Source organism: Diplotaxodon limnothrissa, linkage group LG11 (assembly GCF_057381915.1).
Source record: "Diplotaxodon limnothrissa isolate DT_005_m linkage group LG11, D_limnothrissa_male_GT1.1, whole genome shotgun sequence".
Lineage (NCBI taxonomy): Eukaryota > Metazoa > Chordata > Actinopteri > Cichliformes > Cichlidae > Diplotaxodon > Diplotaxodon limnothrissa.
The window spans coordinates 27,481,682-27,509,418 of NC_140606.1; the positions used below are offsets into that span (position 1 = coordinate 27,481,682).

Genomic DNA, 27,737 nt, shown 5'->3' on the forward strand with positions numbered 1-27,737 from the left:
TTTTATTTGAAGGGAGTCATGGGTACATTCATATGAGCGGTTATTAGACCAGGTGTTTCCGCATAATAACCTCAAATTTTAAGTAGAGTGTTTCTGCTGCTTTCGACAGAGGTTATTGCTTCGATTTTAGGGGTGGTTCTTTGGCTTTTTGGTGCATTAAAAGATTTTAAAGGCTCTCTTAATGAACCTCCAGCAACTCTGTTAGATTTAGAGTCCAGTGAGGTCATGTTGTTGCGGGACATTCACTGCCCTCATAATGTTGGTGTGACCAGACCCTGGGATCCAGCCTGTCATCACAATCACCATGTCGCCGGACTTGAAGAACCCTCTTGTTTTCCCTGTGGTGTTGGAGAGATAAGGGCATGTGAGTAATATGGCTTATATTATATAAGAACTGCAAGCGGGCTGAACAGAGCACAGACTGACCAATTTCCATGCCAAAGTTGACCCTGTTGTCCACATCATCAGCCCACACAGGAGCGGGCAGAGGGTGGAAGAGGGCAGGAAACACGCCTCGTAACAGCTGAGACTGACGGGTGACCTGACAAAGAGAAAAAAAAAGAATAGGTACATTATAAAATAACTGCAAGTTGCTTGGTGGTTATTGATTTTTATAGTCTGTCAGTCTGTTGATCCCCCGATATATTTACCAGTAAAAACAGGAATGCAAACAGACAATGTGACAAAGAGGAGTGTATAAATATACAATGAAGGCTAACTGGGAGACTGGGAACAAGAGAGGAAGAAAACAATCATACAGACAGGAAGTAAAACAGAAAACAACACAGCAAAGAAAAAAAACTATCAAAATCAAACACAAAATAATAAAATACACATATGGAGCCCGGAAGGCTCATATTGGACATACTGTGGTCTTTTCTAAAGTTAGCTATACATCAAAATAAGATTCCTGCAGGTATATCTGTTACGATTACTGTTGAGCAATTAAATGCATTATAATTAGATGGTGGAAATCCGAGCCTCCAACATCGCACGTGTGGTTGAATAGGATTTGGAAATCTGTCTGATTGAACAAATAACTTCAGAAAGACGTATTTATCAGGAGATGGAGACCTATTTTTACATTTAAAGAAGGAAGAGAGAGGACTATGAAAGTATGTCAGAATGAGGCAATTTTGTTTAAAATATGGTCATTGTTATATTCATTTTTTTGTGTATCCTTTTATTTTTCTTTTCTTTTAATTAATATTACTGAGAAAAATGAAACATGCCAATTTTGTACTCTGTCACCACAATTTTATTGATACTAAAAGATGACCTGTGATTGATCAAAAAGTGTGGACATCATAATAATGGACGTCAGGGGGAGCTGCCTTCATTTCAGTGACCAGCCATAGTGTGGGGTTATTACAGAGCATTCACATGTGCTCCATCAAATTTGACCCTGATTATTGCTTTGACATTATTGGAAACCATGATTCTTTTTTTAAAGACCGTGTAACCCACTTTGATCACTGGTCTTAGAACAAGAAAGTTCAATAAAACAGAAATACAGTCAGTAATAAATACTCCAGATTGGTGATACCAGTCTGACAACACTGTCACAATTTACCACGACAGACAGCAAAAGTGGACATCGCACACTAATCACTTTTGAAAACAGCGAGATATCATCATCTAAGCCAGACCTTCCCAAAGTGTGGGGCCCGCCCCCTAGGTGGGGCGCAGAGCCATTGCAGGGGGGGGCGCGGCATGAAAAGGGGGAAAAAAAACAACCATGGGGCTCCCACACAAACGCAAAGCAGGAGATGAAGCATCGCTGAATATGCTTCCAAACCAACTTCATTCTAAGCCAAAGACTAGAAAATATGGTGAAGGATATCTTCTCTTTGGTTTCACCTGCACAAGTGCCGAGGTAGGTCTCCCCTGCAGAATTGGTCTTTCCTGTGTCGGGAGCACCGCTGGGCTCTCCAAATCACAGACAAACAGTATCCCACATTCTTGATTTTTAGTTCACAAACACTTGTTGTAATGACTAACTACTCCTGACATTTCGGAGATGTTAGCTCTTTATACAGTAAAGTTAATCTGACTATCTGCCATTGGCGCACAGCTGACGTGAAAAAAGGCACATACCTTTGACGTTGCAAGAACTCTGTATTCCTCGCCCACACGTAAACGCAAAAAATGAGTTTTAAAAAATCTCCGTTTTCGGCGATTCAAAACGCCGTTTACGTGTGGACGAAACCGCTGCATTTTCAAAAATACCCGTGTAGGTGCAGACGTAGCGTAAAAGAGTTAGTAGTTTATTTTCTTACTACCTGCAGATTACTTGTATTTGCTTAACTGTTTACTAAATGTTTGAGGTGTGAAATAAACCGCAATTGAGCAAAATATGGGTGTGTGTGGTTGGAGGATGTGTTTGTGCGTGCAGGGGGGGGGGGGTGCAAATATTTTTCTGTAAAACAAAAGGGGGCCCAGCGAAAAAAGTTTGGGAACCACTGATCTAAGCCACGTTTTCATGGTAAGACAAATGCACCAGGTGTCAGCACAAAAGTAATATTTCTTTTGGTTCATAGAACAGACTGTACCTGTGGGCTCCTGGTGACGGCAATGATCGGACAGCGAGGGCGGTACCTGGACAGGAGATGAGCTGACCTGCAGAGAAGAAGTGCAAAGTTAAGGATGGAAAATAAATTATCAGTGATGGCACGCATGAACAACACTTTCATACTGAGGGAAAAATGAAAGCAGCATCACTGCTCCTTGGCATAAGTCATACAGGACTCTTTTCTTCCAAATATAATAATAATAACTCGCTTTTTGTGATTAAAGCTGCTGTCTTCCATGATCCGTTATTAATCCCGCTTTCAAGGTCATTTAGACCGCTTCCTCTCAACATCTTAAAGTAAAATCGGCACTTACTCAGCAGCTTAACACCCAGAGCACAGTAGGATATCAACTAAACAGATACCTCTCCATTTGTTAGTTTCTTCACTCATTTATAGAAGCTTTTGCTTTTAAGACTGTCTGCTGTCTATGAATGTGAGAATCTTATGTGCTTACACTTTTGAAATATATTGCAGACATTACAGATAAACTATTTTCTAATCAGAATTAAATCTCACAGTTTTAATATCTGATATGTTATGGTTGTATGTTTACTTAGACATAATGGCTAAACTAATTGGAGATCATTCTAGTGTATTTTTATGCACATTTTGGTAACAGGAGGTACGTGTGTGTCCTCCTGTGTGCACATTTAATATATGTGAGACGGGAAATCTCACATATATTATATAAAGTACAAAATACACAAAAACAGTACAATGAAGCCCCATAAAACCCAGAAGATGCACAAGCAGCAAACATTACTGCAATATTCAGCCTGGACCTTTGGGATAAAAGAAGCTGCAAACTTTAAAGAGCCTGTGTTATATGTTTGTTTGGAGAAGGACAAATAAACTTGTTTCTAGCATCTACAAGGACGAATACAGAAATTATTAATCCAAGTTCCTCTTTTCCAATCCAAGGTCACCGGAGTGCCGGAGCCTATCTCCTACACCCTGGATAAATCTCCAGTCTGTTGCAGGCCTCACAAAAATTACAGACACATTCGCACCTGCATACATCACTAACACGTGTGCAAGCACAGGGAGGTCCAGGCTGGATTCAAACCCCTTTTTACTATGAGGCAACAGCGATACCCACAGCACCACCATGCCGCCCAAACAATGATAATATATTTATGTTAATTATTTTCAAATGGTTTTCCAAGTGCCCACTCCGGGTCAGGGACGAGACCCTGCCCCAAATGGATGAGTTTAAGTCTTGTTCATGAGTGATGGGAGAAGGGAGCGGGAGATCGACAGACGGATTGGTGCAGTGGCTGCAGTGATGCGGACGCTGTACCGGTCTGTTGTGGTGAAGAGAGAGCTGAGCGTAAAAGCGAAGCTCTCAATTTACCGGTCAATCTATGCCCCTACCCTCACCTATGGCCACGAGCTGTGGGTAGTGACCGAAAGAACGAGATCGCGGATACAAGCGGCGGAAATGGGTTTCCTCCGAAGGGTGGCTGGCCTCTCCCTTAGAGATAGGGTGTGAAGTTCGGCCATTCGGGAGGGGCTCATAGTAGAGCCACTGCTCCTCCACATCGAAAGGAGCCAGTTGAGGTGGTTCGGGCATCTGACAAGGATGCCCCCTGGGCAAGGTTTTCCGGGCATGTCCCACCGGGAGGAGGCCCCGGGGCAGACCCAGGACACGCTGGAGAGATTATATCTCTCAGCTGGCCTGGGAACGCCTTGGTGTTCCCCCGGATAAGCTGGAGGAGGTGGCTGGGGAGAAGGAGGTCTGGGCTTCTCTGCTTAGGCTGCTTCCCCCGCGACCCGGCCCCAGATAAGCGGAAGAAAATGGATGGATAGTTTTCCAAATCTAATCAGGCTTTTTAGTTACTTGTGCTAAATATGCTAGCTCTTAGCTTAGCGCTGCAACAGAACTGGAGAGAGAACAACATGGCAGCAAACTCCACCTACCGGCATCTTTCTATTAAACTAACAGGCCACAGCTATAGTCCCGGTAGATCAGCTGATCTCAGTGTCAGGCAACTTTCACACAGACCTCACACAGAGCATCTTATTTAAGTTCCCTAAACATGACCATAGCTTCTTTACATCTGCAAGCTACTTTGCAACCCTCCTCTACCACAGCTTCTCCTTCCATGCCATTTCTGACTTAATCAATGTAATATCTGTTGATGGTTCTTGCTGCTGCTCTTCTGAAACAAACGTAAGATTCTCTTGACTTTAGCGGTTCTGACTGATTTACTGGTTTTTTTTGGTAGGAAACCCTCATCAAACAACAATAAAACTTTGTCTTATGCTATATCGTGACAGTCAGGTGAACTGTCACGATATAGCATATAGCACTGCTAGTTCTGACACATTTATCATGAATGTTAGCTGATATACTCACCTGCCAGTGGTCGTGAGGACTATAATCGCCCCGGCACAGCATTTGAACGAAGACTCCACTGCTCCGATCGCCGTGACCTCCGTGGGGTCAGAGGAGAGAGGAGTGAGGCGGCGCAACTCCTCAAAAAGCTGCTGGTGGAAAATGGCTGCTTCTGCCTCCCTACAGATCTGAGATAGAGCGACAGAGACAGGGAGAGGGACAGACAGAGGGTTAGAGCATTATCAGAGGGCACTAAGTCAGACGCAACCGAACGACACCATGTGCACACAGAAACACACACCGAATGCATCATTGCAACTGACTCCACAGGAAACAGTCCCTTGGCGGTTTCTCCAGATAGCATTACACAGTCAGCTCCATCCAGCACGGCATTGGCAACGTCACTGCCCTCTGCTCTAGTTGGCCGTCGGTGGGTCACCATGCTCTCAAGCATCTGCAAATGCACAAAAACACACAAAGACACACATACAATACATTTCAGCTATAACCAAAACGTCTCTATAAGGTACTATAAATGGATTTCACCAATGAGTCCATCAAAAATAAGCCACTCGGAGTCTTTGTATGTCAATTTTTGTTCATTTTGACAAAGTGATATGGGCGAGCACGAAGACAGGAGGTAATGGCTTTGTGGATGGAAGAGATAGGAGTAATAAGAGATCATTTAGACTGAGGCAGACGAGTGCGAGTTAGAGAAATCGTTATTGGTATGCTGGAGACTCAGTGTTATGAGTCAATAAGCGAGGCAGACAGTTGGAAAATGAGCTTGCAGCATAGCCTGTGAGACTGCATTTTTAGTTAAGAAGCTCCGACTAATGCTGATTAGTGCATGTGTGTGGGTGTTGTTTGTGGGCTCAGGTCTCGAGTAGCAAACCTGCTATAACGCTGTCACTCTGAGTCAAGAGCTGTAGCATAAACAAAGTACAGCACTGTGACTCAACATGGCTGCGGGAGTGTTGCACGCATGTGTGTGTGTGTGTGCATGTGTGTAAAAGCAGAGGGGTGTGAAAGAGAGAGAATGTGTGCATCTCTGAAAATGAATTCACTGGACAAGTGACATTATGCACGAGTGTAAGGTTAATGTGTAGTTGGACCCGTTTGACATTCGGCTGGCTGAAACTGCAGTTAAAAGTCTTAATCTCAATATTTCTTCTTTTTCTGTGATTTTTTTTCTCTGTGTGTGTGTGTGTGTGTGTGTGTGTGTGTGTGTGTGTGTGTGTGTGTGTGTGTGTGTGTGTGTGTGTGTGTGTGTGTTCATCTCTGACCTGTGTGGCACAGATGACAGGCTTCCCAGCAGAGTTGCATCTCCCAATCATCATCTTCTGGGCAATGAAGACTTTTTCCGCAGGGATCTCGATCCCCAGGTCGCCTCTGGCAACCATCACGCCATCGCTCTCAGCCAGGATTTCCTCAAAACTGACAGACAGATTAGAGGAAGGAGTGAGTGTTTGGGCTCAAGAAGAGAGAGTTGGAAAAAGAGCACAAAAGGAGGAATAAGGAAGATTCTACACGTTATCTAAAAACTAGGTCTTCCAATTCAGATTTTTTTTTTGTCACGCTGCTTTTAGATCTTCAAAAGATATCGAGGATAGCGTAAAATTTTGATTTAAATCCTAAATGATCTGGATGAAATCCAAACTCCTATATGAGCAAAGAACAAAGAGACTGAAAGGAAAAGCAGGAAGCTGTGATGCTGATGTAGATTTAAAAGGGAAAAACACAGCTGCAGGACATCCAAACAGGACGTTTAACATCAAATATTCACAAACAGCTTAACTACTGTTAAGAATTCATCTTTATTATCTAATGTCTTTCTATTAAAACTGCAGTTAAACACTGTCAGCAGCCGGGGAGCAGCAGGACAAAGCATGAGATAAGTAATGGAGGTAAGAAGGCAGGGAAATAAATTATGTCAGGTATATTAATTGGCTGCAATAACTCACATGGACAGCCACAGAGACCGCTTATCATAGATGTGTAAAATCTAAAGTTGACATATGTTTCTCCTTCACTGACAGCTGGCTGTCCACAGGAGCGACAGATCACATCAGCGGTGGATTTAAAAGACCTGTCAAAGTCTCGTTGTGGAAGACTCATGCCGTCAGTGCCTGTTTGGCTAAAAATAACTCTGCAGAAATGGCATTAATTGGAAATTGGATTTTTCCAGGACTCACTTTTGAACTCCTTGCCGGCTTTCCACCTTGCTGATCACTTTAATATCTCGACCATGCGCCCCAAGAGCGCGACGCACATCCTTGACATCCTGGGCTGAACGGATGAAGCTGGCGAACACCATATCAACACCCTGAGCCACGCCGAACCTCAGGTCAGCCTCGTCCCGCGGGCTGACCGACTGCATGCCGATTAGGTCGCAGCCGGGAAGGTTTACGCCTTTACGACTGCAGAGCATCCCGCCTGATTCCACCACCGTGTCCACCCAGTCCGAACCTGACAAGAAAAATGTTGGAGATGCAGGGACTCACAAAGGAGTGGTGCATTGATACTATAAAAACATTCAATAATACAACCAAAAATCAGAGCATGGGAAATTGCACAATTGTTGGATAATAAGGAAAATACATTAGAAGTAATATATAATAATGGAACTCAAGAATCCATAGAAAGATTTAAAGTTATACGTGCATGCAGGGATGAAGGTTTATAGGCCTGTGGACATGTTTGTATCAGTACACTGGCCTGAAAAGTTGCACTCAGTGCATGAGATATATGAGAATGAGCTATAGAAGAATGCACATAAAACTGAAAAACCACCTCGCAGATAGAAAATGACAAATGTTCACATAATTGAAGACAAAGAAAGCCTTTGGACCGTGGGAGGATAAAGGAGCCTGAGGTGAAAATCCAAACAGGCCCAGGAAGAGCAGAGGGAGATAAACACACAAGACTGTGTTGATACTGTTTTGTTGACCTTTATTTTGGTAAAATTTGATTTGGATCCAAATTTATAGTTGATGGTGGAGAAAAATTGTGGGCTGTGAGTAGGGGGATCAGATCCCAAAAAAGGTAGTCAAATATATTATAACGTATTATTTACATAATATCTGAATGGAACTTTTCCATCTCTCTTGCTAAATAAATATTTGAGCTGCTCTTCTGTCTTGTCCTTGGCAACAGCAGGGACGGATCCATAAATTGGCAAATTTTTCTGACAATTTTTATATTTTTATCAAATTACGACCACACATACTGTGTCCCTTCACACCATAGTTTCTCTTGTCTGTGTAATGCACATTACCTATATCTAATACTCGGAGTCCAATGAGGCCATCATCAATGTAGATCTTTCCATCCTTCTTGAGAACTTTGGGCAGGTTGGGATAGTCCACCCAGATTATCTTTCCATCTGTCTTGTCTTTGTCACTCTCTGCTGTCACCACGCGCACATTGTTGCCCTTCACCAGCTCCACCTCTTCTTCCACTTTCTGTCGAAACAGATACGAAACACAAAAACCTCCAATTACTGCTCTTGTTGTAAGCAAACATACAGTAGTATTGTCATTTCCAGCAACTGAATTTTCTTAGACACAAGATCTCTGAGTGCTGCTGCAGAAAATCAAAAAAACTGACTGCGTTTGAACCGTGATGAAATCCGTGACTGGTTGATTAAAAGGCGTGCTGTGTTACAAAACGCCGGTGTGTTTTGTAGTGTTTATAATGAGTAGTTCTAGTACCTTATCTGAGAGGGTTTGAGTGGCAGCAATGATGAAAACACAAGAGACTTTGTACTGTACAGGCATGAAACTTTAAAAGGAACACACTGGCTGCTTTGTGCAAAGCATTTGGTATTTACTGATGACGTAACAATTATATTTCCAAATATTTGAGAAGGCAGCACACTTGATGTAAGACAACGACGGACAGAATTAGAAATGAGTACATCGGAGGGACAGCTCAGATCGAGCAGTTTGGAGACAAAGTTAGAGAGACAAGTCTGAGATATTTTGGAAAATTGCAGAGGAAGGATAGTAGAAATACTGGGTGAAGGATTTTGAATATCTTGTGCTCAGGAAGGTGAAAACAGGAAGAACACATAAAAGGTTCATGGATGTAGAGAAGGAGGACGTGCAGGTGGCCGATATGACAGAGGAGGACAGTAGGGATACGGTGAGATGGATGCAGATGGGAGTAGGGAGTAGCCAAAAGAAGATGTTATGTCAAAAAGACAAGAATGGGATTCAAACATAGCATAAGTTTAAAAATTAACAGAATAATCCAAAAATATTTTGCACATTTCTACAAAAAACAAGCAGTCAAAAGTATACATCTCAATGAATAATTCCTAACATGTGTTGAATGTTTTAACATGTTGTTGATGTCCACGCCTGCTATAAATGGCCAAATATAGCATCCACCATCTTCTTAACCACTTATCCAGGTAGGTTTGCAGGAGCACTGAAGGATATCCCAGCTAACATACAACGTGGGTAGTCATTATTATATATAATAATGATTGACTGATTTATTGGTTGATTGATTGGTTGCCATTACATATATTCACCTACATATATAATTTTGTATGCTGTAAATATCTTGTCTGTTAAAAATATAAATGTTTAGTAAAAATAGAGTTATATTTAGCATGTGTTTAGTAACTCAAGTGCACCTTTCAATTAGTCTACCCAGACTCAGATCAAATGCCATGCAGAGTATTTCTGAAGCTAATCAACACACAAGGAGGTTTCCTGCAGCCTGGAGTTATTTGTTCAGCAAAGCAGACAGCAGGCAACAGCAACATGACCAACAACACAATAAGATGATGATGAAAAGGCAGATGAGCACACGCCTACAGCTGTTGTTTTTCCAGGAAAAGTAGCAACCTGTAACAAATGATGTGCTGCACCAAGGAATGGGCTTATTTTCTGCACCTCTTACACCTGACTGCATGTGACTGTTTGATTAGGTTTAGACTGTTTGATAGATGAAGCAAAGCATGCTCACCCCTTTAACTAATCCGGTGCGGATCTCTGGGCCCTTCGTATCCAAAGCGATGGCAACCGGTCGATAGTACAACGGGTCAGAGGTTATCGTCTCCACCGCCTCTCTGATGTTCTTGATGGTTTCACCGTGATACTGAAAGACACAGACAGGGAATCAATACCTGGCTGAGTGGAGAACCGAGGCGTGTGAACACAAATGCGCCACAACATTAAAACCAATAGCCAGTGAAATGATTCACATGGATCATCATCTGTTATCTGTGATGGGTGCTGGCATTTATGTGGCTGTTACTTCATCACAAGCCATGGATGTACCCACTCCCATCCACACATCCCAACTGCACAGGAGCAGCTCAGGGAACACAAGAAACAAAGACTGCAAGGTCTTCCAACTCCCCAGATTACAGTCTGATAGATGCTAAAGCAGCAAGTTGAGGTTAGTATCTTGCTGTAGGATATTCGGCATGTAGCCAGGGATCAAACCACCAACCTTCTGATTAGTAGATGATCTGTTCTACCTCCTGAGCCACAGCCACTCCACAGTGGGTGGCAGATACCACAAAACACCTCCAGATGTTCTTTCTTTACGCCCCTGATTGGTCAAAGGTGTTTTGGTGTCGTGAATAAACAGGCAACATTAACCAGGCGGTTTTAATGTTGTGGCTGATCAGCATGTGTGCCGTACGTACTTCATGTGATCCATGAGAGAAGTTAAGACGAGCAATATTCATTCCAGCCTTGACCATCTCCTGAAGTTTGGGGATTGATCGAGATGCCGGACCTGAAAGGAAAAAAGAGAGTGAATAAAAGAAAAGCAGTTTCAATAATCAAATGTTCATTCATTTGATGTAGGCCCCTGTTAGAGTTTGTATTGTTGATTGTCATTTATGCTTAGAAATATTTACTTATATATGCTTAGAGTTTTGTAATTAGTTGTAGATTGGTAGAGGTTTTGATCCTTGATAGTCTGCAAACGTTGTGTGTATTAGACAGCACTTTGGGAGCATGAGAGGTCATACCGTGTCTTATTATTTTATGGTAGGATTAACGTAGTTGCGTCTGTTCTAGTCTAAGTGCTCTTTGTTTAGATGAACTGCAGGACTTCCTCACCGTGTTATCTAGGATGAACCATCTAGGGTGAGGGGGAGGCTACCCTCTTCCTGACCAAGGATGTTTGACCCTTTGATCAGCAGTCCACACACACACACACACACACACACACACACACACACACACACACACACACACACACACACACACACACAGGCAAGGTACTCTTTGTTTGTATGTAGACGTCATATGTTAATGAACTTATGCATATTCATGTAACCTCAATAAAAGGACAGTGTATGGGAGAACGGACGAGAGCTACTGGGGTCAAGCGAAGGAACGGCGCTCTGTCCGGTTCTCTCCCGTGCACGAGTACCATGAAGAAGTTTGCCTACTTGCGTCTTGCTTGCAGTGTAATTATATTGTCTTCAACGTTCCAGCAGATGGGTTCAAGCTACAAACCTATCATTAATTGGTCCTTCGATGCCGGAGCCCTGGAATCGCATTCACCGAGGGGAGGAGGGACACGCTGAAAGACTGACGTCAGCCAGGAAGTTCCTGTGGATTCGCTGTATGTCTTTTCTCCTCGATGAATGGCGATTGGCGGGATTCGAGGCTGATATTACACGCTAAGCAACACCGAGTAAGTTTAGAGTCCAACTCTATAACTGTACGTCTTCGCCGCTCAGTGGGGCGTTGTCCGTGGCCGCTTAGTGGGGCTAAAATTACGTCTTCGCCGCTCAGTGGGGCGTTGTCCGTGGCCGCTTAGTGGGGCTAAAATTCGCCGTCTAAGTGGGGCGATGTACAAGGCCGCTCAGTGGGGTTTTTTGTACAGAAGCATTAAGTCGCAGAGTTGCGCAGTTCGAACTTTTTTTGGTTCGCCGTCTTAGTGGGGCGAAATACAGACCGCTGTGTGGGGTACTGTAGTGAGTTCTCCACCGCTCAGTGGGGTGTTGAGAAGTTCCGCGGGGTCCAGATTGTGCTGGACAGTAGGCCTATTTTGTGTTGTTGTCATTGTCGTCGTCGTTGTTGTTGTTGTTGTGTGTGCGGAGCAGAACATGTGGTCTGTGACACCGACTGTTGTTGTTATCATGGGTTTCTAAGCAACCAAGAGTGAGTCGGAGGGAGACAGACGTTTGTGCTGGACTTTGCTCCTGGCAGCACAAAGTATTTATGTAAAAAAAAGAGAGAGCGACGGCTCCACAGCTGCGCGGGTTCACGCGAGCGCGGTCACGCGGACCTGAGCCGTGCGGTTAATCGCAGGCTTATAAATGGAAGAGATTCAAATGTTAGAAGTTTTCAGAAAACACACCAGCCTTGGAGAGCTGTGGAGAAGGCCAGCCCACATCAGCAGCACTTGAGATATGCTCTGGTGAATGGCTTTCCCCCCACCCCTTGCTGACACAATGTTTATTCTTTAGCTTGCCCTGATCGACAGCAGCCTGTGTGCCAGACCATAGATTTAATTGAGGTGGATAGTTGTTAAAAGTAATCTACATTAAGCTTGTGGTTGCTTAAATTCAGTACAATGACATGTGAGGTGAAGTGATATAGGTAAATATTTAAACTAATGATGTGCATAGAGGCACTTGACCTGTGTGAAAGACTGTCGTCTTATTATGAGCCATTGTTGAGATATAGAGCACATCTGTGAAAACAACTAATATGCTCAACCCTGTATGAAACATCTAAAAATACATGATGGAGAAGCTGTGTTGAATATGTAAGTGTAAGACTTTGCCACTGTGGGCAGAGCATGCAACTACTGTGTGATGTCGCGTTGCAGTTTTGTTTTTGTTTTTTGAGCTGATGAGCAAGCTACACATTATCAGATCAAGAGCTGTCTGAGAACTACTCAAAGAGAGGGAAACAGAGAGTGTGCAGCGTTTCCATGAGCAGTTTTTCTGCACCTTGACTCGTGTGTGTGTGTGTAGCATCAGCATCATGTTTTTGTTTATTTGTTTTGTTGGATTAAAAATAATTAAATAAACTGGTGATCATGCTTATGGATCACCATGGCACATATCTCCAGCCATATGGTTTATTTATGCAGATGAAAAAGTGAGTGTGAATGTGTCTGACATCACAGTGTTTTTGTGCACTGTGCAAAAGTGATTGCCTCTGATTGTGAGTGAGAGCGGTGATTTTGCAGGTCACCAGCTATTTAAAAAAAAAAAAAAAAGAAGAGTGAAAAAGAGAGAGAATTTATATTGTAGATGAAAAATAATCATAGGAAAAAGGTTTTGTGTTGATCAGCCGAAAAACAACTACAATGTCATTTTCTGCTTTTAAGAAAGGATTGTTCACACAAACACAGACAGAGAGAGAGAGAGAGAGAGAGATGTGTGTTGATTAAGCAGTGATGATAATAATGAACATGTCTTAGTTTGTCACTTTCAGGTGAAAAGCAGACCTGAATCAATTTTCCACATGCAGCAGTCGGAAGAAAGTTATAGTTTAACATCATTGGAAACATGCAGGCCAAGTTTCTGGCTGACTTATTTACAGTGCCATGTGTTTCTCAACCTCACAAGCGAGCTCACTCCTCCCTGAAGATAAGGAATGCAGCTCCAAAGCAATAACATGATAAAGAGACAGCAGCAAGTCCTGAGCACAAAAAGTCCCAGCAAAGCAGCAGCAATGTGGATAAACAGCAGCAGAAGAAGAAAGCAAACCCATCTTCCTGTCTGATTGGTTGAATTTCACGGAGGGGCGAGCAAGATGGCAGCGTGAAGAGGAGTTTTTGTTTGAGTTCTCAGCACGAGACACTTATTTGACGTCTTTCTGGCTTTCGGGACTTTTTTGGAGATCAGCGCGCTAAACTTGCTGGATCTGAGGCCAGGGTCTGCGGCGGCAGCATGTTGAAATGCTCAAAAAGGACTGAGTGACTCGGGCAAGCCACATGCGGCTAGCGACATGAAAGAAATGGACCCTTCATGATGCGTTCAACGTGCCAGCGCTGTGGTGGGAAAGGCTCCATCATAAACACGCCCTGCGCCCTGCGCCGAGGTTCAGGCCAAGAAGAAGAAGACGATGACTTCCAAGCCCAAGAAGGTCGGCCTCAGCGTGGGCGAGCTGATTGTGAAAGCCGTGGCCGCTTCCAAGGAGCGCAACGGCCTGTCCGTGGCCGCTCTCAAGAAGGCTCTGGCTGCCGGAGGCTACGATGTGGACAAGAACAAGGCCCGTGTCAAGACCGCCATCAAGAGTCTGGTGGCGAAGGGCACTCTGGTGCAGACCAAGGGCACCAGGACCTCCGGATCCTTCAAGATGAACAAGGCTACTGAGAGCAAAGCCAAGAAGCCCGCCGCGGCCAAAGCCAAGAAACCGGCAGCAGCTGCTAAGAAGTCGCCCAAGAAGGCAGCAGCAGCACTTCAGCTACTAGACAGGACAAAGCTGAAGGAGAACTGCCGGGACTGTTGAAGTGGGAGAGGACAACAGAGTGAGAAGACTAGGTGAGAACACATAGGAATTATTTAATGTGGGAAATCAAAATTTGGGTTAGCAAACCTGGGGAAAAGAAAACTGACTGCTTAAGTTGGAAAATTGAGACGGAGTCTGAAACATTGCGAAAATAGAAACATATACTAAATCACACACACACAAGCAGAACATGCATTAACCCTACTAACAATTCCAAACACAAAATGACTCATGAAGACTCATAGCACATTAGTTAAGAAATGATTAAATAATAGCAGAGAAATGTGTAGGAAAGGCAGCTTTAAGAACATGCTCTGCTGGAGATGCAGCTCCACAGACATGCATTAGACCTGCCTAATAACACAAACACATGTAATGAAAATTAGCTTGTTATCTTTCATCAGTGTTAAATTAGTGTCAATTTAGCAGACACTTGTTATTAAATACTGAATGTATCCAATGCAAAAAAAATTGACTCTCCAGGTTGCAGGACAACAGTTTAACTTTTGTGGGAAAAAAGATCCTGGTTTGACCAACCAGTGATCAGACAATAAATTTAGTTGTTAAAATGGTAAATTGGGAGAAGCTTCCTGCTTGATTGAGGCAGCACATGTAATTTACTGTATGAGGGAAATTGTCTTTTGTGATACTATTTTGAACATGCTTTTCTGTCGTCCTGTCAACTTAGTGGGTTAATAGCTGATATGCAAATTAGTTGATCGGTTTTAGATTAATGAAAGGTGACTGAATTCTAGTACGAGTGAATGAGATGTGTTGGAGTTGTTGTGTGTTGAGTGGAGACTCTAAAACACTGAGTTTCCTGTTTTGATGTGCGAGTGAATCTTGTATTTAGATACACAACTCTGAATACATCAGAACAAACGTCTTTTGTGAAGTGCATGACAGCATGTCACATGTTTTATGATGAAGGGAAAAAGAAAAATTGAATAAAATAGATCTGTGGCTTAAATGAGTGAAGAGCACAGACCGGGTGATTAAACTCATAGCTAATATGACATTAGGGTTATGTTGTGTGTTGTGCAGCTGATGGTTGGTTTGGAGTGAATCTAGCTGATGATTCTTCTCCTGTTGTGAAGATGATGAGGAGTTTGTGTCATGACTTAACAAGGCCTTTTTATTTTGATACTTTCACAGTGCACTGAGAGTTTGGTTTGATAATCTCTGTTATTTTTTATTTTTCATTTTTGAACAAGCACTGATTTTTGCTTGTGAATTTCTTTTCTTTGAGCAGATCTGCAAGTCAGGAATTAAAAGCGTTACACGTCGTCAAGAAAATTGTTGCAAGTGAGTTTCTCCACATTTAAAATGGGTTCAGGAGGAAGCCACTTATTTGGGACAATTAGGAAATGAGAGTCCCCCCCAAAAAGGATTCAACGAGGAAATCCAGTCTAAATTATTTTTCTTTTTGAAATAACGTCGTTTTGCTGAGCGTGGAAACGAATGCGATGATAATTTCCACAATTAGCAAAAGAAGGAACCACTGAGTGAATGAGTAAGAATTTTAAAATAACTGACTGACTGACTGAACATGATTGTGTGAAGCTAACCCCCACCTGACAAAGGTGCAGATGAACCCATGTGTTTCCTTTTACAGGAGCAGAAAGATGACAGCAACACTCGAGGTTGCATGATGATTTAACCTTTTAAATGCCATTTTCTGTGTCTGTGCATTTATCAGGTGTGTTATTCATAGGCTTGTGTTGCTCACAGAGATAACTGTGACAAAGTATGCATACGCCTGCGCAAGCGCTAATATTTGCATTTTCTTTTCTTACAGCATGCCAGTTCTTCATGTGAATTGATGATGCGATTTATACCAGGACAACTGGTTGATGTTTTTTCCTACTACAGGATTTCTGGGTTTATGTGTGAGGAAAACTGTGTTTACAGGTTATGAGTGGTGATGCTGTTGCATTGTGTTGATGGGAAAATGTGAAGGGTACTTTGGTAATGTGAATAACATGTGTGAAATTTCCTGTGTTGAGAACTGGTGTTACTTCTTTCCACAGCTATAGATGGCTAACTTTATGGTGTTTTTATGGCACCTCTGGAACCTGTTGACCTGTGTCTGACCTCTGTCTGACTACAGTCAATGTGTATTGCTAATGTTAGTTTCTTTGAGAATGCTGTGGAAGATTCAGCTGAAACGGACAAGTGACATGAGTGAAACAAATAAGAGTTTACGTGTTTATGGAATAGTTTGTTGTGGGCTCTTTGCTGGCCACTTTGAGCCCATAATAATAATAAATAATATATGAGTGGAGTGACTTTGCTTAAGAGCAGTCACCGATTACATTGATGTTGCCTGAGTACATGGGATGATCCATGTCTGAGGCGACTTATGAAAATGATTGTAGTTTACTGATTTGAGAAAACCTGCACATGACACTTGTCTTGCTGATGTTGAATGCTTCTTGTCCTTATGATACAATTGTTTATAGGTATGGAGTTTGATTTCACTTCCAGATTTTGCTTTCCAGGCCATGATGGTGTGTATGCAGGCTCCTGGGAGAGCCAGGTGTTAAGCAAACTTAATATGCAAAGCACACTAACATTTTCATTGCAGGGTTATAGGTCCAGGGTGGTGCTGCTCCAGGGGAGGAGATGCCCTGATGTTGCCTGGGATATGATCTAGCTAATCTTTTTCTTTAAGACAGGGATCCAGGTTTGGTGAGTTGACACATGGGAATGTCCATGCGTCAAGAGGTGGAGTCCAAGGATTAACATTAAACAATGTTTTTTATTATTGTTGCAGTGATTTGTGTGATTAGCCGTTTTATTTACAAATATTAAACCTATGCAAGTGGTGCATCCATGTTCAGATGAGGCTTTGATGGCCTATAAGTGAAGTTCACTGAACTAGAGAATGTGGTTTGATGATTGTTGACATGCTCTCCAAATAGAAGTTTTTCTTCTTAGCAAGGAAATACAGGTGCAGCAGTAATCTCCTGAGAAATCTTCAGAGACCCAGTGAGAAGCGTGAACCATTCCAGGCATAGCTGACAGCCAGGCAGTGGTTGAGGTCAAAGATCAAGCTGGTTGGGGCCCATCATGAGATCAGACCTTGGAGCCACAGCAAGGACCATGAAACTGCCTGCAAAATAGAGGAGAGGATCGTCCACAAGATGGGAGCTGAGGCCAGGAGAGAGGCTTCAGGAGGATCAGAGATCATCTTCAGCACAGCAGACATCACACAGAGAGCTGTGCTACTGAGCTTCCAGGAGATTTTAAATAAAATGAAAGATTCAATATTGACGCTGAGGAAGACGACTAAGGTGTACGACGTGCTCTGCCTTAAACCTTCAGCAGCGTTGGAACATAAACACTCAGGGGATGAGGAGCGTGCCAAGCTCCATCGACAGCGTAGAAGGAGTTCGAGGATGACATCATGATTCTGTGAAAAGCACAGGAACCAGAAGCTATGGTGGTGATAACAGCAGTTTCCTATGAACATCACCTAACGCTGTGCCACTGTACTGTGCATACGATGACACTCTGAAGGCTGCTGGGATCATAATAGCAGTAAGACAACCCTGCACCCTTTCCACAGAGGTGTTTTCTGCAGAGTATGGACAATGAAGGACAATGAAGGAGTCATAAATATCCCCCTCACAGGACGAAGGCCTGAAGTGAGGTAATGAGAGGCCATAAAACTAGAGTGCTGAGAGGTCTGCAGCTTTGGAAATAGCTGAGAACCATGTTGACAAACAACAAAACCAACTGGTATGTTTGAATGTTTATTCTACATACATTTGGACTCTGGTCCTATGGACAACGATGGAAACAACTGGAAGAGACATTCATGACGCCCTGCAGAACTCAAACCACTCTGCAGAGAGGCATGTGATGTGCACACCTGGAGGAAGCATTACCAAGCTGAGATGTTTTTGAAAATGTTACTTTTTTATTTTCACTATTAAATTAACAATTTCTTTGTTTGCTCGTAAGATGCAGTTTGCCATGAGATGAGCTCAATGAATGGGATAACTGCTAATACATTTATTAAACTGTGTACCTTTTCAGTAATTTAGGGTGATTTGACATATGCTGAGTAAAAAAATGTTTACATTGAAACTGTCAGACATGAGGTATGCATAACTGGGAACTTTCTAGCATAAAGGTCAAAAACGGGGGAATGTTAGAGTTTGTATTGTTGATTGTCATTTATGCTTAGAAATATTTACTTATATATGCTTAGAGTTTTGTAATTAGTTGTAGATTGGTAGAGGTTTTGATCCTTGATAGTCTGCAAACTTTGTGTGTATTAGACAGCACTTTGGGAGCATGAGAGGTCATACCGTGTCTTATTATTTTATGGTAGGATTAACGTAGTTGCGTCTGTTCTAGTCTAAGTGCTCTTTGTTTAGATGAACTGCAGGACTTCCTCACCGTGTTATCTAGGATGAACCATCTAGGGTGAGGGGGAGGCTACCCTCTTCCTGACCAAGGATGTTTGACCCTTTGATCAGCAGTCCACACACACACACACACACACACACACACACACACACACACACACACACACAGGCAAGGTACTCTTTGTTTGTATGTAGACGTCATATGTTAATGAACTTATGCATATTCATGTAACCTCAATAAAAGGACAGTGTATGGGAGAACGGACGAGAGCTACTGGGGTCAAGCGAAGGAACGGCGCTCTGTCCGGTTCTCTCCCGTGCACGAGTACCATGAAGAAGTTTGCCTACTTGCGTCTTGCTTGCAGTGTAATTATATTGTCTTCAACGTTCCAGCAGATGGGTTCAAGCTACAAACCTATCAGCCCCAAAAACAGAATTTTATTTGTTTTCCATAAAAGGATCTTTAGGTTTTAAACAGCCACAATAAAATTACATTTTGGCTATTTTTTGTGTATTTCCTGATATTTTATTAATAGCCTTATTCATGGTATAATTTGTTAATGATAGAAATTTTTGTTAGCTACAGGCAGACATTAAAATGAACTGTTTGCTTGCCTGTTACTTTATCCCTTTAATGAAAACCCTTCAGGGAGTGATAAACAAACCCATGTCCTCGCGAGGAATCAAAACATCATCTGGAAAGCCAGAGCCAGAGCCAGATGACTTAGGAGCCGTTTGTATAGTGTATTTCCTTCTAATTGTTTTTCATCTTTTTCTGGACAGCAAAAGCTTCAAACTACATCAGCCAAAAAGCCTTGCCAACAAGCTAAAGACCACCCACCCCCTCCAGACGCTGGCTTTCTGACACGGAGCCAACGATGACACATAACAGTTGTCAGACAACAAACTTGAAACTGAGACTCACTGTCTGTCACACTCACCGATGGTGCAGATTATGCTGGTGTTGCGCGCTGTGATTGGCTCCTGGTTGATGTCCAGGAGACAGAGATGCTCCAGGAAGGTGTCAGCCATACTGGCGTCAAGCTGCTGGCGTTGGATGAAAGAGTCCGGCAGTGTCATCACATCGGAGTAGCGCCTGATGCGAGCTATAATGACAGAGAAACGCTGTCAGTGGGATGAAGTTGAGTCATGAAGCTCTACTGCCAACTGCACCTGTGAAAACCAAATGAACCGAACACTTCCGACCGAACGAAGCGCACAATTTCAGTTTCAATAGCAAAAAGGAACAACACAGAATATGCTAACATTAAGAGATAAAACACAACACATACAGACCTGACATTAACTGCCACCAGCAGGGGTCACAAAGGTTTAGATGCTGGTATATTCAGCCGACTTATGAGTCACTACTGCGAAAACTATACACAGCTGCTCTGCTGATACGCTATACTTTACAAGCAGAAAAGTGGCATTTGAAAACAGAGACGACGACTGATAATATGGAGGCAATATAAAGGTTTTTATGCTGACATTTGAAGCTGGAAGCAACCGTTTAATTTAAGGCTGGTTGTTTTTCATGGACCAGAAAGGAAGAGACACACACACACACACACACACACACACACACACACACACAGTCTCTCTATTGGATACAGTATTTACAGTCACTGGGACTGAAAGGAGCCAAGGTTGCATTTCTGTTGTTACCCGCTCTGTCAGCTTGTGAAGCACAATAAAAACAAATCCTCCAGAAGCAAAAGACAAAGGAGTGGATGGATGAGCAAAAACCACATACCAGCAATAACGACTGTCACCACCGTAATGGTAATCGGTTGAACTATAAAGCTGTTATGGCAAACATCAGCATTCTTGTGCACCCCCGTACATTTGATGAAATGTTCAATGTTTACTCTTACTTAAGCTCTGCTTTTGAAGTATCTGTCAGTCTGACAGCTGCTGCTGCTAGAAATGAAACTGCAAGAGTCAAGAGAGCGAACCAGACCAGTAAAGTTATGGGCATTAAAATCAATTCAACCAGCTGAAAATCTAAAGCAGTCCTTTATAGATCTGAGGTAAACCAGAGAACTTGGCTCATAATTCTACAGTTTCATAATGATGAGTGCAACCTTTCATTTGATCTGTTGATGCTATAACATCTCGATTATATCAATTTTAAAAGAAAGCTCTGATTTTGTAGATATCAGCGTATCTGGAGCCAACCCCAGCCCCCTCTCAAGCCTTTCCCAAACCACAGCCTCAATTCATGCTCAAGCCATCTGCCATTATCTACTAGATATGCTGTTCAACCTATATGTAAGTAGGATGTTGTCCCAGCTAGTGAATTACTTTTTAATTGTTTGTGGTGGGTCGTCTACCAATCGGAAGGTCGGTTGATCGATCCCCAGCTTTCACAGTCTATATGTGGAAGTATCCTTAAGCAAGCTACTGAACCTCGAGTTTCCCCCAATCTAGGCTTATGTGTGTGTGTGAATGTTAGATAAAAGTACAAAGTAAAAGATGCTGTGTGAATGTATGTGTGACTGGGTGAATGAGACTGGTAATAAGTTCTCAGACTAAGTAGAAGGTTTCTATATAAGTAGCAGTCCATATACCAATAATCTACGCAGTTTGAGCCATGTGCTACTCACACTGGGAAAATACCAGTAGGTAAAGCCTTTCAGCACCTTATCCCAGTGACTCCACAGCCACCAGTCTCTATGGCATCACTGAGCATCAACCTCGAGGGCTGAACAATGAACTCAAAGCTCAAGTGTCTAATCCTGCAGCTCATAAAAGAGCCGCTTGAATCTGGCTACAAAAGCACATCAATCTCCATTTCCCACTTAAAGTGGGCTGGGGACATCCTGAACTGCGTTCTGACACCTTCGATCCAGTGAGCAATTAAATCTGATTGGCAGTTTAATGCAAACTACTGTCGAGCTTCAGCTCATCCCTCAGAGACAGTTAAATTACTAAATGGGGCCACCTGCACACCGCCTTCTCATCTCTGTCATGAATCCATGCATGTAGTTTATAACGTGGCCACAGTAAGGGAAGCAAGCATAAATGGATGAATTTTTAAAGTAGGCAAATTAGAAAGATGAAGAGAGCTATTAGAAAGAAAGGACAGGATGGGAAGACAAGAGATTATTTTCAAAGGTAAAGACTGCTCAGCAAGTGAGTGGAAACTTCCAGCTTACATGCAGTATCCCCGCTCTTGTTAGAATTTTTTTTAACCAAGCAGAGGATCTGCTGAATTCGCCTGGTTATTTCATATAGAGTAAGATCTATGACAACAAATACATGATAATCATTCCATGTTTTTCAGAGGTGATGCAGGACATTAAGTGCAGGTTAAACTGGGAAGTCTGCAATACTGTGGCTCAGTTAACTGTGATGGACCATGTTAGATTGGTACAAGACAGACTGTGGTATCCATGGTCACAGCTAGTTAGTCATGTTAGGTCATGGGTTGCAGCAGAGAGAGAGAGATGGTGCTGAAAGAATTTTGAATTGAACCCTATGAGAGAGCTCTGAAAAAATGATAGCAGAAGTATAACTTTCATAAGAGCAAGGTTTTAAACCCTTATTCGTGGGCAGCAATTGGGTGAATGTTTAAATTTTATTATTCAGATTTAACTGGATATTTTATACTTTATGGTATGAGATACCAGTGCTAAAAATAGAAGAACACACAGTGGATCGCCCAGAGTTCCGACGGCAAAATTATCAAAGCAGTGAGGGGTCATTCTGACAGACAGCAGAACAAAAAGCAGCCAACATCCAAAGAAGAGCTTTGAAGGTCCTTCAAGAAGCCTGAAGAATTATTTCGTTACTACTTAAAGAAATTACAAGAAAGGTTGCCTAGGGTAGCTCAGGCTGTGTTGAAGAATAAAGAAGGTCATACCAAATATTGACTTTCAATTGTGTGACACTTATACGCTGGACCTTGCTAACCAACAAAAAACAAACAAAACAAAACAAGGCAAAAGCCATAGCACCAAACTAAAGGCTTAAAAACAGGACTTTCTGAACACATGGGTGGCTACCTTCATCTTTTATAAACAGTTTATAGGCTGCGCCAACTGAGAGTATTATACAGGGAATGGAGCCCATTTCTTTCATTCAGAGCATTGTGGTACCTGACTAAGAGCTTTGCGCCAGTACAATGGAATCCATTTTAAAGGATGTCACAGTCAGTCGAGCTTGCAATTTCGGCCATCACAGAGACTAAAGAGCGTGAGGATGAGAGGTGAATCCGACATAAGGTTTGTGTGAAAAGGTGAGGACAAAGACGGGAAAGAAGACAAGAGAAAGAACAGTGCACACATCACAGAAGAGCCACATTTTACAAGGTTGTTTTGCAACTGTCTAAAGGTTGTTTGCTGTTTTTTTAAATAGTATGCGTCAGTTATCAGTTTAAGGACTACGCCGTGAATGGACAAACAGAAACATGCAAGGACATAGTTTGCACTCTGCAAAGGAAATTCCCTGGTAAAACCAGTGAATGGCGGTTTTGTAGAATAATGTGAACTTGCAAAACTCGTCTATCCTGTAGATTCAGTGTCTGTCTGCGTTTTCTATTTCTCTCCTCTCCACCTCCCTGTGACCCAGTTCTGCCGCACTGCTGCACACATCATTACGTGTCCCACTGAGATCCTCTCCAGACACGTCCCAGAGAGTACACATGGAAACACACACATGCAATACATCCACCTGCAAACATCCAGACAAATGTACACACACGCAGGCACCTGTTACTGGAAGGCTGACTATAAATAGACATTAGGTCAAAGACACTAAACTTGCAAAGTATCAGTCAACACTGAGGCTTCATGACTGATTAAAACCAGTTATGGGTGTAACACTGCACAATCAATGATATTACAAAAAAGGGATTATTTAGTATTTTTCCATCAAGATACAGGTTATCAATCACACGCAACATGTCTTGCCAGTTCATATTAAACACTAATCCATAGTGCTAGTACCAAGTTGGACATCGCATGCACTGACAAAGGTACTGGGAACATTCCAATGTTGCAGATTTGTCCTCATCTGCCTCAGCTCAAAGGTGCTCTATTGGATTGAGATCTGGTGACTATGAAAGCACTTGGAGCACACTGAAGTCCTTGTCATGTTCAAAAAACCGATTTGAGACAACTTCAGCTTTGTGGCTAGGTAGGCTGTGGTGTTTAAACAATGCTCAGCTGGTACTAAGAAGCCCGAAGTGTGCAAGAAAATATCCCCACACCGTTATACCAACAGCAGTCTGAACCATTGCTACAAGGCAGGATGGACCCATGTTTTCACGCTGTTATTGCCAAATCTGACATTAACATCTGAATATTGAAGCAGAAGAGCGTCAGAGGAGAGAGACTCATCACATCAAAAAGACTGATTGCAATGTTTGTTTCCAATCTTCTACAGGCCAATTTTGGTGAGTCAGTGTGAACTGTAGCATCGGTTTCCTGTTCTTTGCTGACAGGAGTGGCTCTCAGTGTGGTCTTCTGCCACTTCAAGATACCACTTTCAAGGCTCTCTTCTCCATTCTGATGCTGAGGTTGAACTTCAGCAGGCCTCACTCCTTGGTGGCTGCTTATTGGGGCCTGGAGCCTGGGGCTCGCTCGGGCCACTTTGGGGGTGGGGTGCCCTCGGCCTCTCGGCCTGGGGCTCGGTCACTCAGTCACAGCTGGCTGCCGGCGGAGCTCACGGGCGCGTCACTGCAACCCCCCCCCCCCTGGCTTCTGCTCCACGGCTGCTGAGCGACCCCTCATCTGGGACTCTCCTCAGCTCTTTCTGGGACAGTGGCGCAGCTGCCTCTCTGTTAGTCTTCCTTGGTCTCTTGTGTTCTGAGGGCCTCTGGATGTCTGGAGTCTTGATCTCCTCCATACCTGCTTCATGCTCTGGTGGGCGGGGCTGTGGCTCCCCACACACTCTAGCAGATCATTACATGAAGGAACCTTTTAAATACAAGCGCGTCCATGCTAACAGGTGTACACACGGGTGCTCACACACACAAACTACACCCTTTTTGGCTCCTACCTTAAAGCACACTGTGCGCTGTCGATATTACGTGCTTCACAATAATGTTTAATATTTAGTATTTACGGTTATATTCCCATAGATCATCGTGATGTTGTTTATTGTATTGCTCTCATTTTCTTCTGCTTGTTTTCTTTTTTCTTTCTCAACAGGTGATCCAGGTGATTGATATATGTATTTTTTTTGTCTGCTTATTTAGTTGTTTTTTGTTTTTTTGCCCTTTATCCTCGTCCCTCTTCTCCGCTGTTTTTTCCCCCTCTTCCTTTCTCACTTTTCTTTTCCTCATTCAAGTCTGTCCCGTATCTAGCAAGTGAAAATAAAAAATAAATAAAATAAACAATAAAAGGTGAATCAAATAGACCATTACGGCAAGGCTGGGATGGTCAATTTGGTAAAGTAAATCCGTTGGGCATCTTTCTTCGCCTTTAGACAATAATTCTGATGGCAAAAGAACCAAACGGGACAGGCAAAAAAAAAAGAAGAAAAAAAAAGAACTTCAGCAGGCCAACTTGATCTTGTCTAAATTTATCTCTATCTGCTGAAATAGCTCAGTTGGAAAAGCGTTAGATGGAAGATCTAAAGATCCCCGGTTTCAGCAATTAGGAGTTACCCTTAAGCTTTTCTCCCCCCAAGATTAATAAGTTAATGTGTTTCTAAATGTACTAAATTGTTGTCATGTGGTTGGCTGATTTGATTATTGCAGTGCAAAAGTGAGAAGTTGAGCAAGTGTTCCTAATAAAATAGCTACAAGTGTAAAACATTCAATACATTTTCATTAAAATAAATAAAATCAAGCTAAACCTGTATGAGAATATATGAATGTGCTTACCCATGTTGAGCAACCCTTCCATTATAGATCCAAACCTACTGTTTCACTGTCCGATTCTTTCTCCAGTCTACTTTTGTTTTAGGTTCTCTTGGATTTTGTTGTGTAATTTATTTTCTCCCAATTTCTCAATCCAATTCCTCTGTCTTTGTCCTTTACAGCGCTAATGTTATTGACTGGTCTTGTGTCACCTGAACAAGCCTGTTCATGTCTCTTTCATTCATCTTTCTTTCGCCCCTCTGCTGCCCCCTCATCTATCTCTCCTCCCACTCACACCATCTGGACTGGGTCCACACAGCATGCAACAGTTGCATGATTGGGCTGAGTTAGCATAAGAGAGCCAATCTGACCTGGCTACAAATGATGCTAAAAATGGAAAATCTTTGCCAGACTGGTAAGCCAACAGAGTACACTACAGTACAAAAGGACACCGGTGTCCTGCACCGTTGCAAATTATATAACCCTAACCTTGACCTCAGAATGTGAACTCCAAGCCAAACATATTTACTCATGCTATTATGTATTTGTATAAATTGTCAATGTATTATTAGTAGAAAATAACCAACAATAACTTCTCACTTATAAAGGAAAAGAACTAAATACATGCTTCACTGTAGTTCTTCCAATGGTTTTAGTTTGCTGTAAACAAATTATCTTCAACATTTTTGGAACATTTGAGAACAAATAATTATGCTTAACAAGTAGGTCAGTAAAGAAAACAGTTATCAGTTGCAGCTGAAGTTGTATAACCTGAACTTATAATCTGAACATTTCCAAGAACACCACTTTAACATTATTTCAGTGCGTCAGCACCATGAAGACTTTGCTGGAGATCCAGGAGGTCCCAGGATAACTGGTCACTTTTACAGTGCACAGACCCCGTAGCTATAGTTACAGAGTTAAAAGGAAAAACGCTACACCAAGCAACATCATCCCAACTGTTTAATTTTATTAATACTAGATTCTGTTTTCTGATGGAATTAAACAAGAAACCAAAATAAGAAAAAAAGTTTACAGCTGGAGTAGAATAAACACCATCCACAATCTGGCATTCCTAATTTATTTCTTAATAATTCCCTATAGCTGATCTGTTGGGAGCAATAACATAATTAAATAATTATCAGCACACGACGTATAAAGCTTTTGCAAAGAAATCTCTCAGAGTAGATATTGGGCCTCTTCTTGCTTCTCGCATGCTTAAATGGATGTAAATGTTATTCCCTCTTTCATAGTGTTTATTCACAACAGCAGCTATTAGAAATCAGTAGGACTGATAAGAGGTGTTATTGAAGACTAAGACTTTGAAAAATGAGGTTACACGTAGAGGCGACGTGGCTTGTAGTTAAGGAGCACTTTGCGTCTGCGCGGAGCCTCACTTTGCAGAGCTGAGTCCGCGCATAGAGTGGACTGGTGGGTGTAAATCGTTAGCCAAAGGACAAACAGGACTTTGGTCCTGAGTTGACTGTTTAAAATCTAACCCTGCAGCCATCTAACGTGCAAAGCACACACCTCCGTAACATCTACTAATGCTACGCTTGCAGTAATTATCAGACGGGGTAAAGGTCGATTTTACGCATTGGCACCAAAGTGCAACTTAAATTTGCAATATGAACTGAATACTCGAACAGCATTGTTCGAGTATCAAAACTCCCCCCCACGTGGCTCCTGCATTGAGTTCTTTTTAAACTTGATCGTGAGTTGCAGGAAAAAAAGAGGAATACACAAAGCGATCAATACCCGCCGCAGCGATGGAAATAATCTGCAAGATTTTTTTTTAGCTACAAAACAAAGAGAAACAATCATGAGAGGTGGATACAGGAGCGAGCCCCGATAAGCAGAATTAAGTATTTACTTGGCCCAAACAGCGTATTTTCATTACGATGAGAAGTTGCAATGTTTAGAAGAGAAGTAACGAACCTCTCGGATCTCTCCTCGAGCAGGTAACAAGTGCTGGGTGAACAGGGGCAGGGTACAAAAGTAAATGAATGGGCAGGTGTGAGCTTTACTGCCACCTGATGGATATATGTTAATGCTGCACCTGTGGGTGCTGCCTTTGTCACGACGAAAACAATAACAACAGTGGATAAAATTCATCTTTATTTATCTTCATTCCAATGCAAAGTGTGTAAGGACGCTTAAAAAGCTCTTTATTAGGAATAATCGGAA

At 42.5% G+C, this 27,737-nt stretch overlaps 1 protein-coding gene and 1 pseudogene across 3 annotated transcripts; one reads left to right on the forward strand and one right to left on the reverse strand.

Moving 5' to 3' along the window:
* pklr (pyruvate kinase L/R) lies at window positions 1–27,532 on the reverse strand. Of its 3 annotated transcripts, none has more exons than XM_085366500.1 (12): window positions 27,489–27,532; window positions 19,681–19,845; window positions 10,580–10,671; window positions 9,892–10,023; window positions 8,189–8,375; window positions 7,107–7,380; window positions 6,198–6,348; window positions 5,213–5,365; window positions 4,933–5,099; window positions 2,553–2,619; window positions 427–541; window positions 1–338 (listed from the first exon to the last, which is right to left on the reverse strand). In XM_085366500.1, the coding sequence occupies exons 2-12, from the start codon at window positions 19,817–19,819 to the stop codon at window positions 208–210; spliced, it is 1,608 nt and encodes a 535-aa protein (XP_085222626.1). In that variant the 5' UTR covers window positions 19,820–19,845; window positions 27,489–27,532; the 3' UTR covers window positions 1–207. The 3 variants fall into 3 exon arrangements, with proteins under 3 accessions (XP_085222626.1, XP_085222625.1, XP_085222627.1); XM_085366499.1 differs by lacking the exon at window positions 27,489–27,532 and adding an exon at window positions 25,575–25,810; XM_085366501.1 differs by lacking the exons at window positions 1–338; window positions 427–541; window positions 2,553–2,619; window positions 27,489–27,532 and adding an exon at window positions 25,575–25,811 and having other exon boundaries at window positions 4,929–5,099.
* On the forward strand, window positions 13,117–14,502 carry LOC146622985 (histone H1-like; annotated as a pseudogene).
* Window positions 27,533–27,737: the final 205 nt, after the last annotated feature.

Excerpts from the sequence above, each read along its gene's own strand:
- pklr (XM_085366499.1), bottom strand. The coding sequence starts at position 25,596 with ATGGAAGGGTTGCTCAACATGG. Across the intron at positions 6,349-7,106 it reads AGCCGGCAAGGAGTTCAAAA|TTTTGAGGAAATCCTGGCTG; the intron begins GTGAGTCCTGGA and ends TCTGTCTGTCAG. Across the intron at positions 542-2,552 it reads CCGTCACCAGGAGCCCACAG|GTCACCCGTCAGTCTCAGCT; the intron begins GTACAGTCTGTT and ends TCTCTTTGTCAG.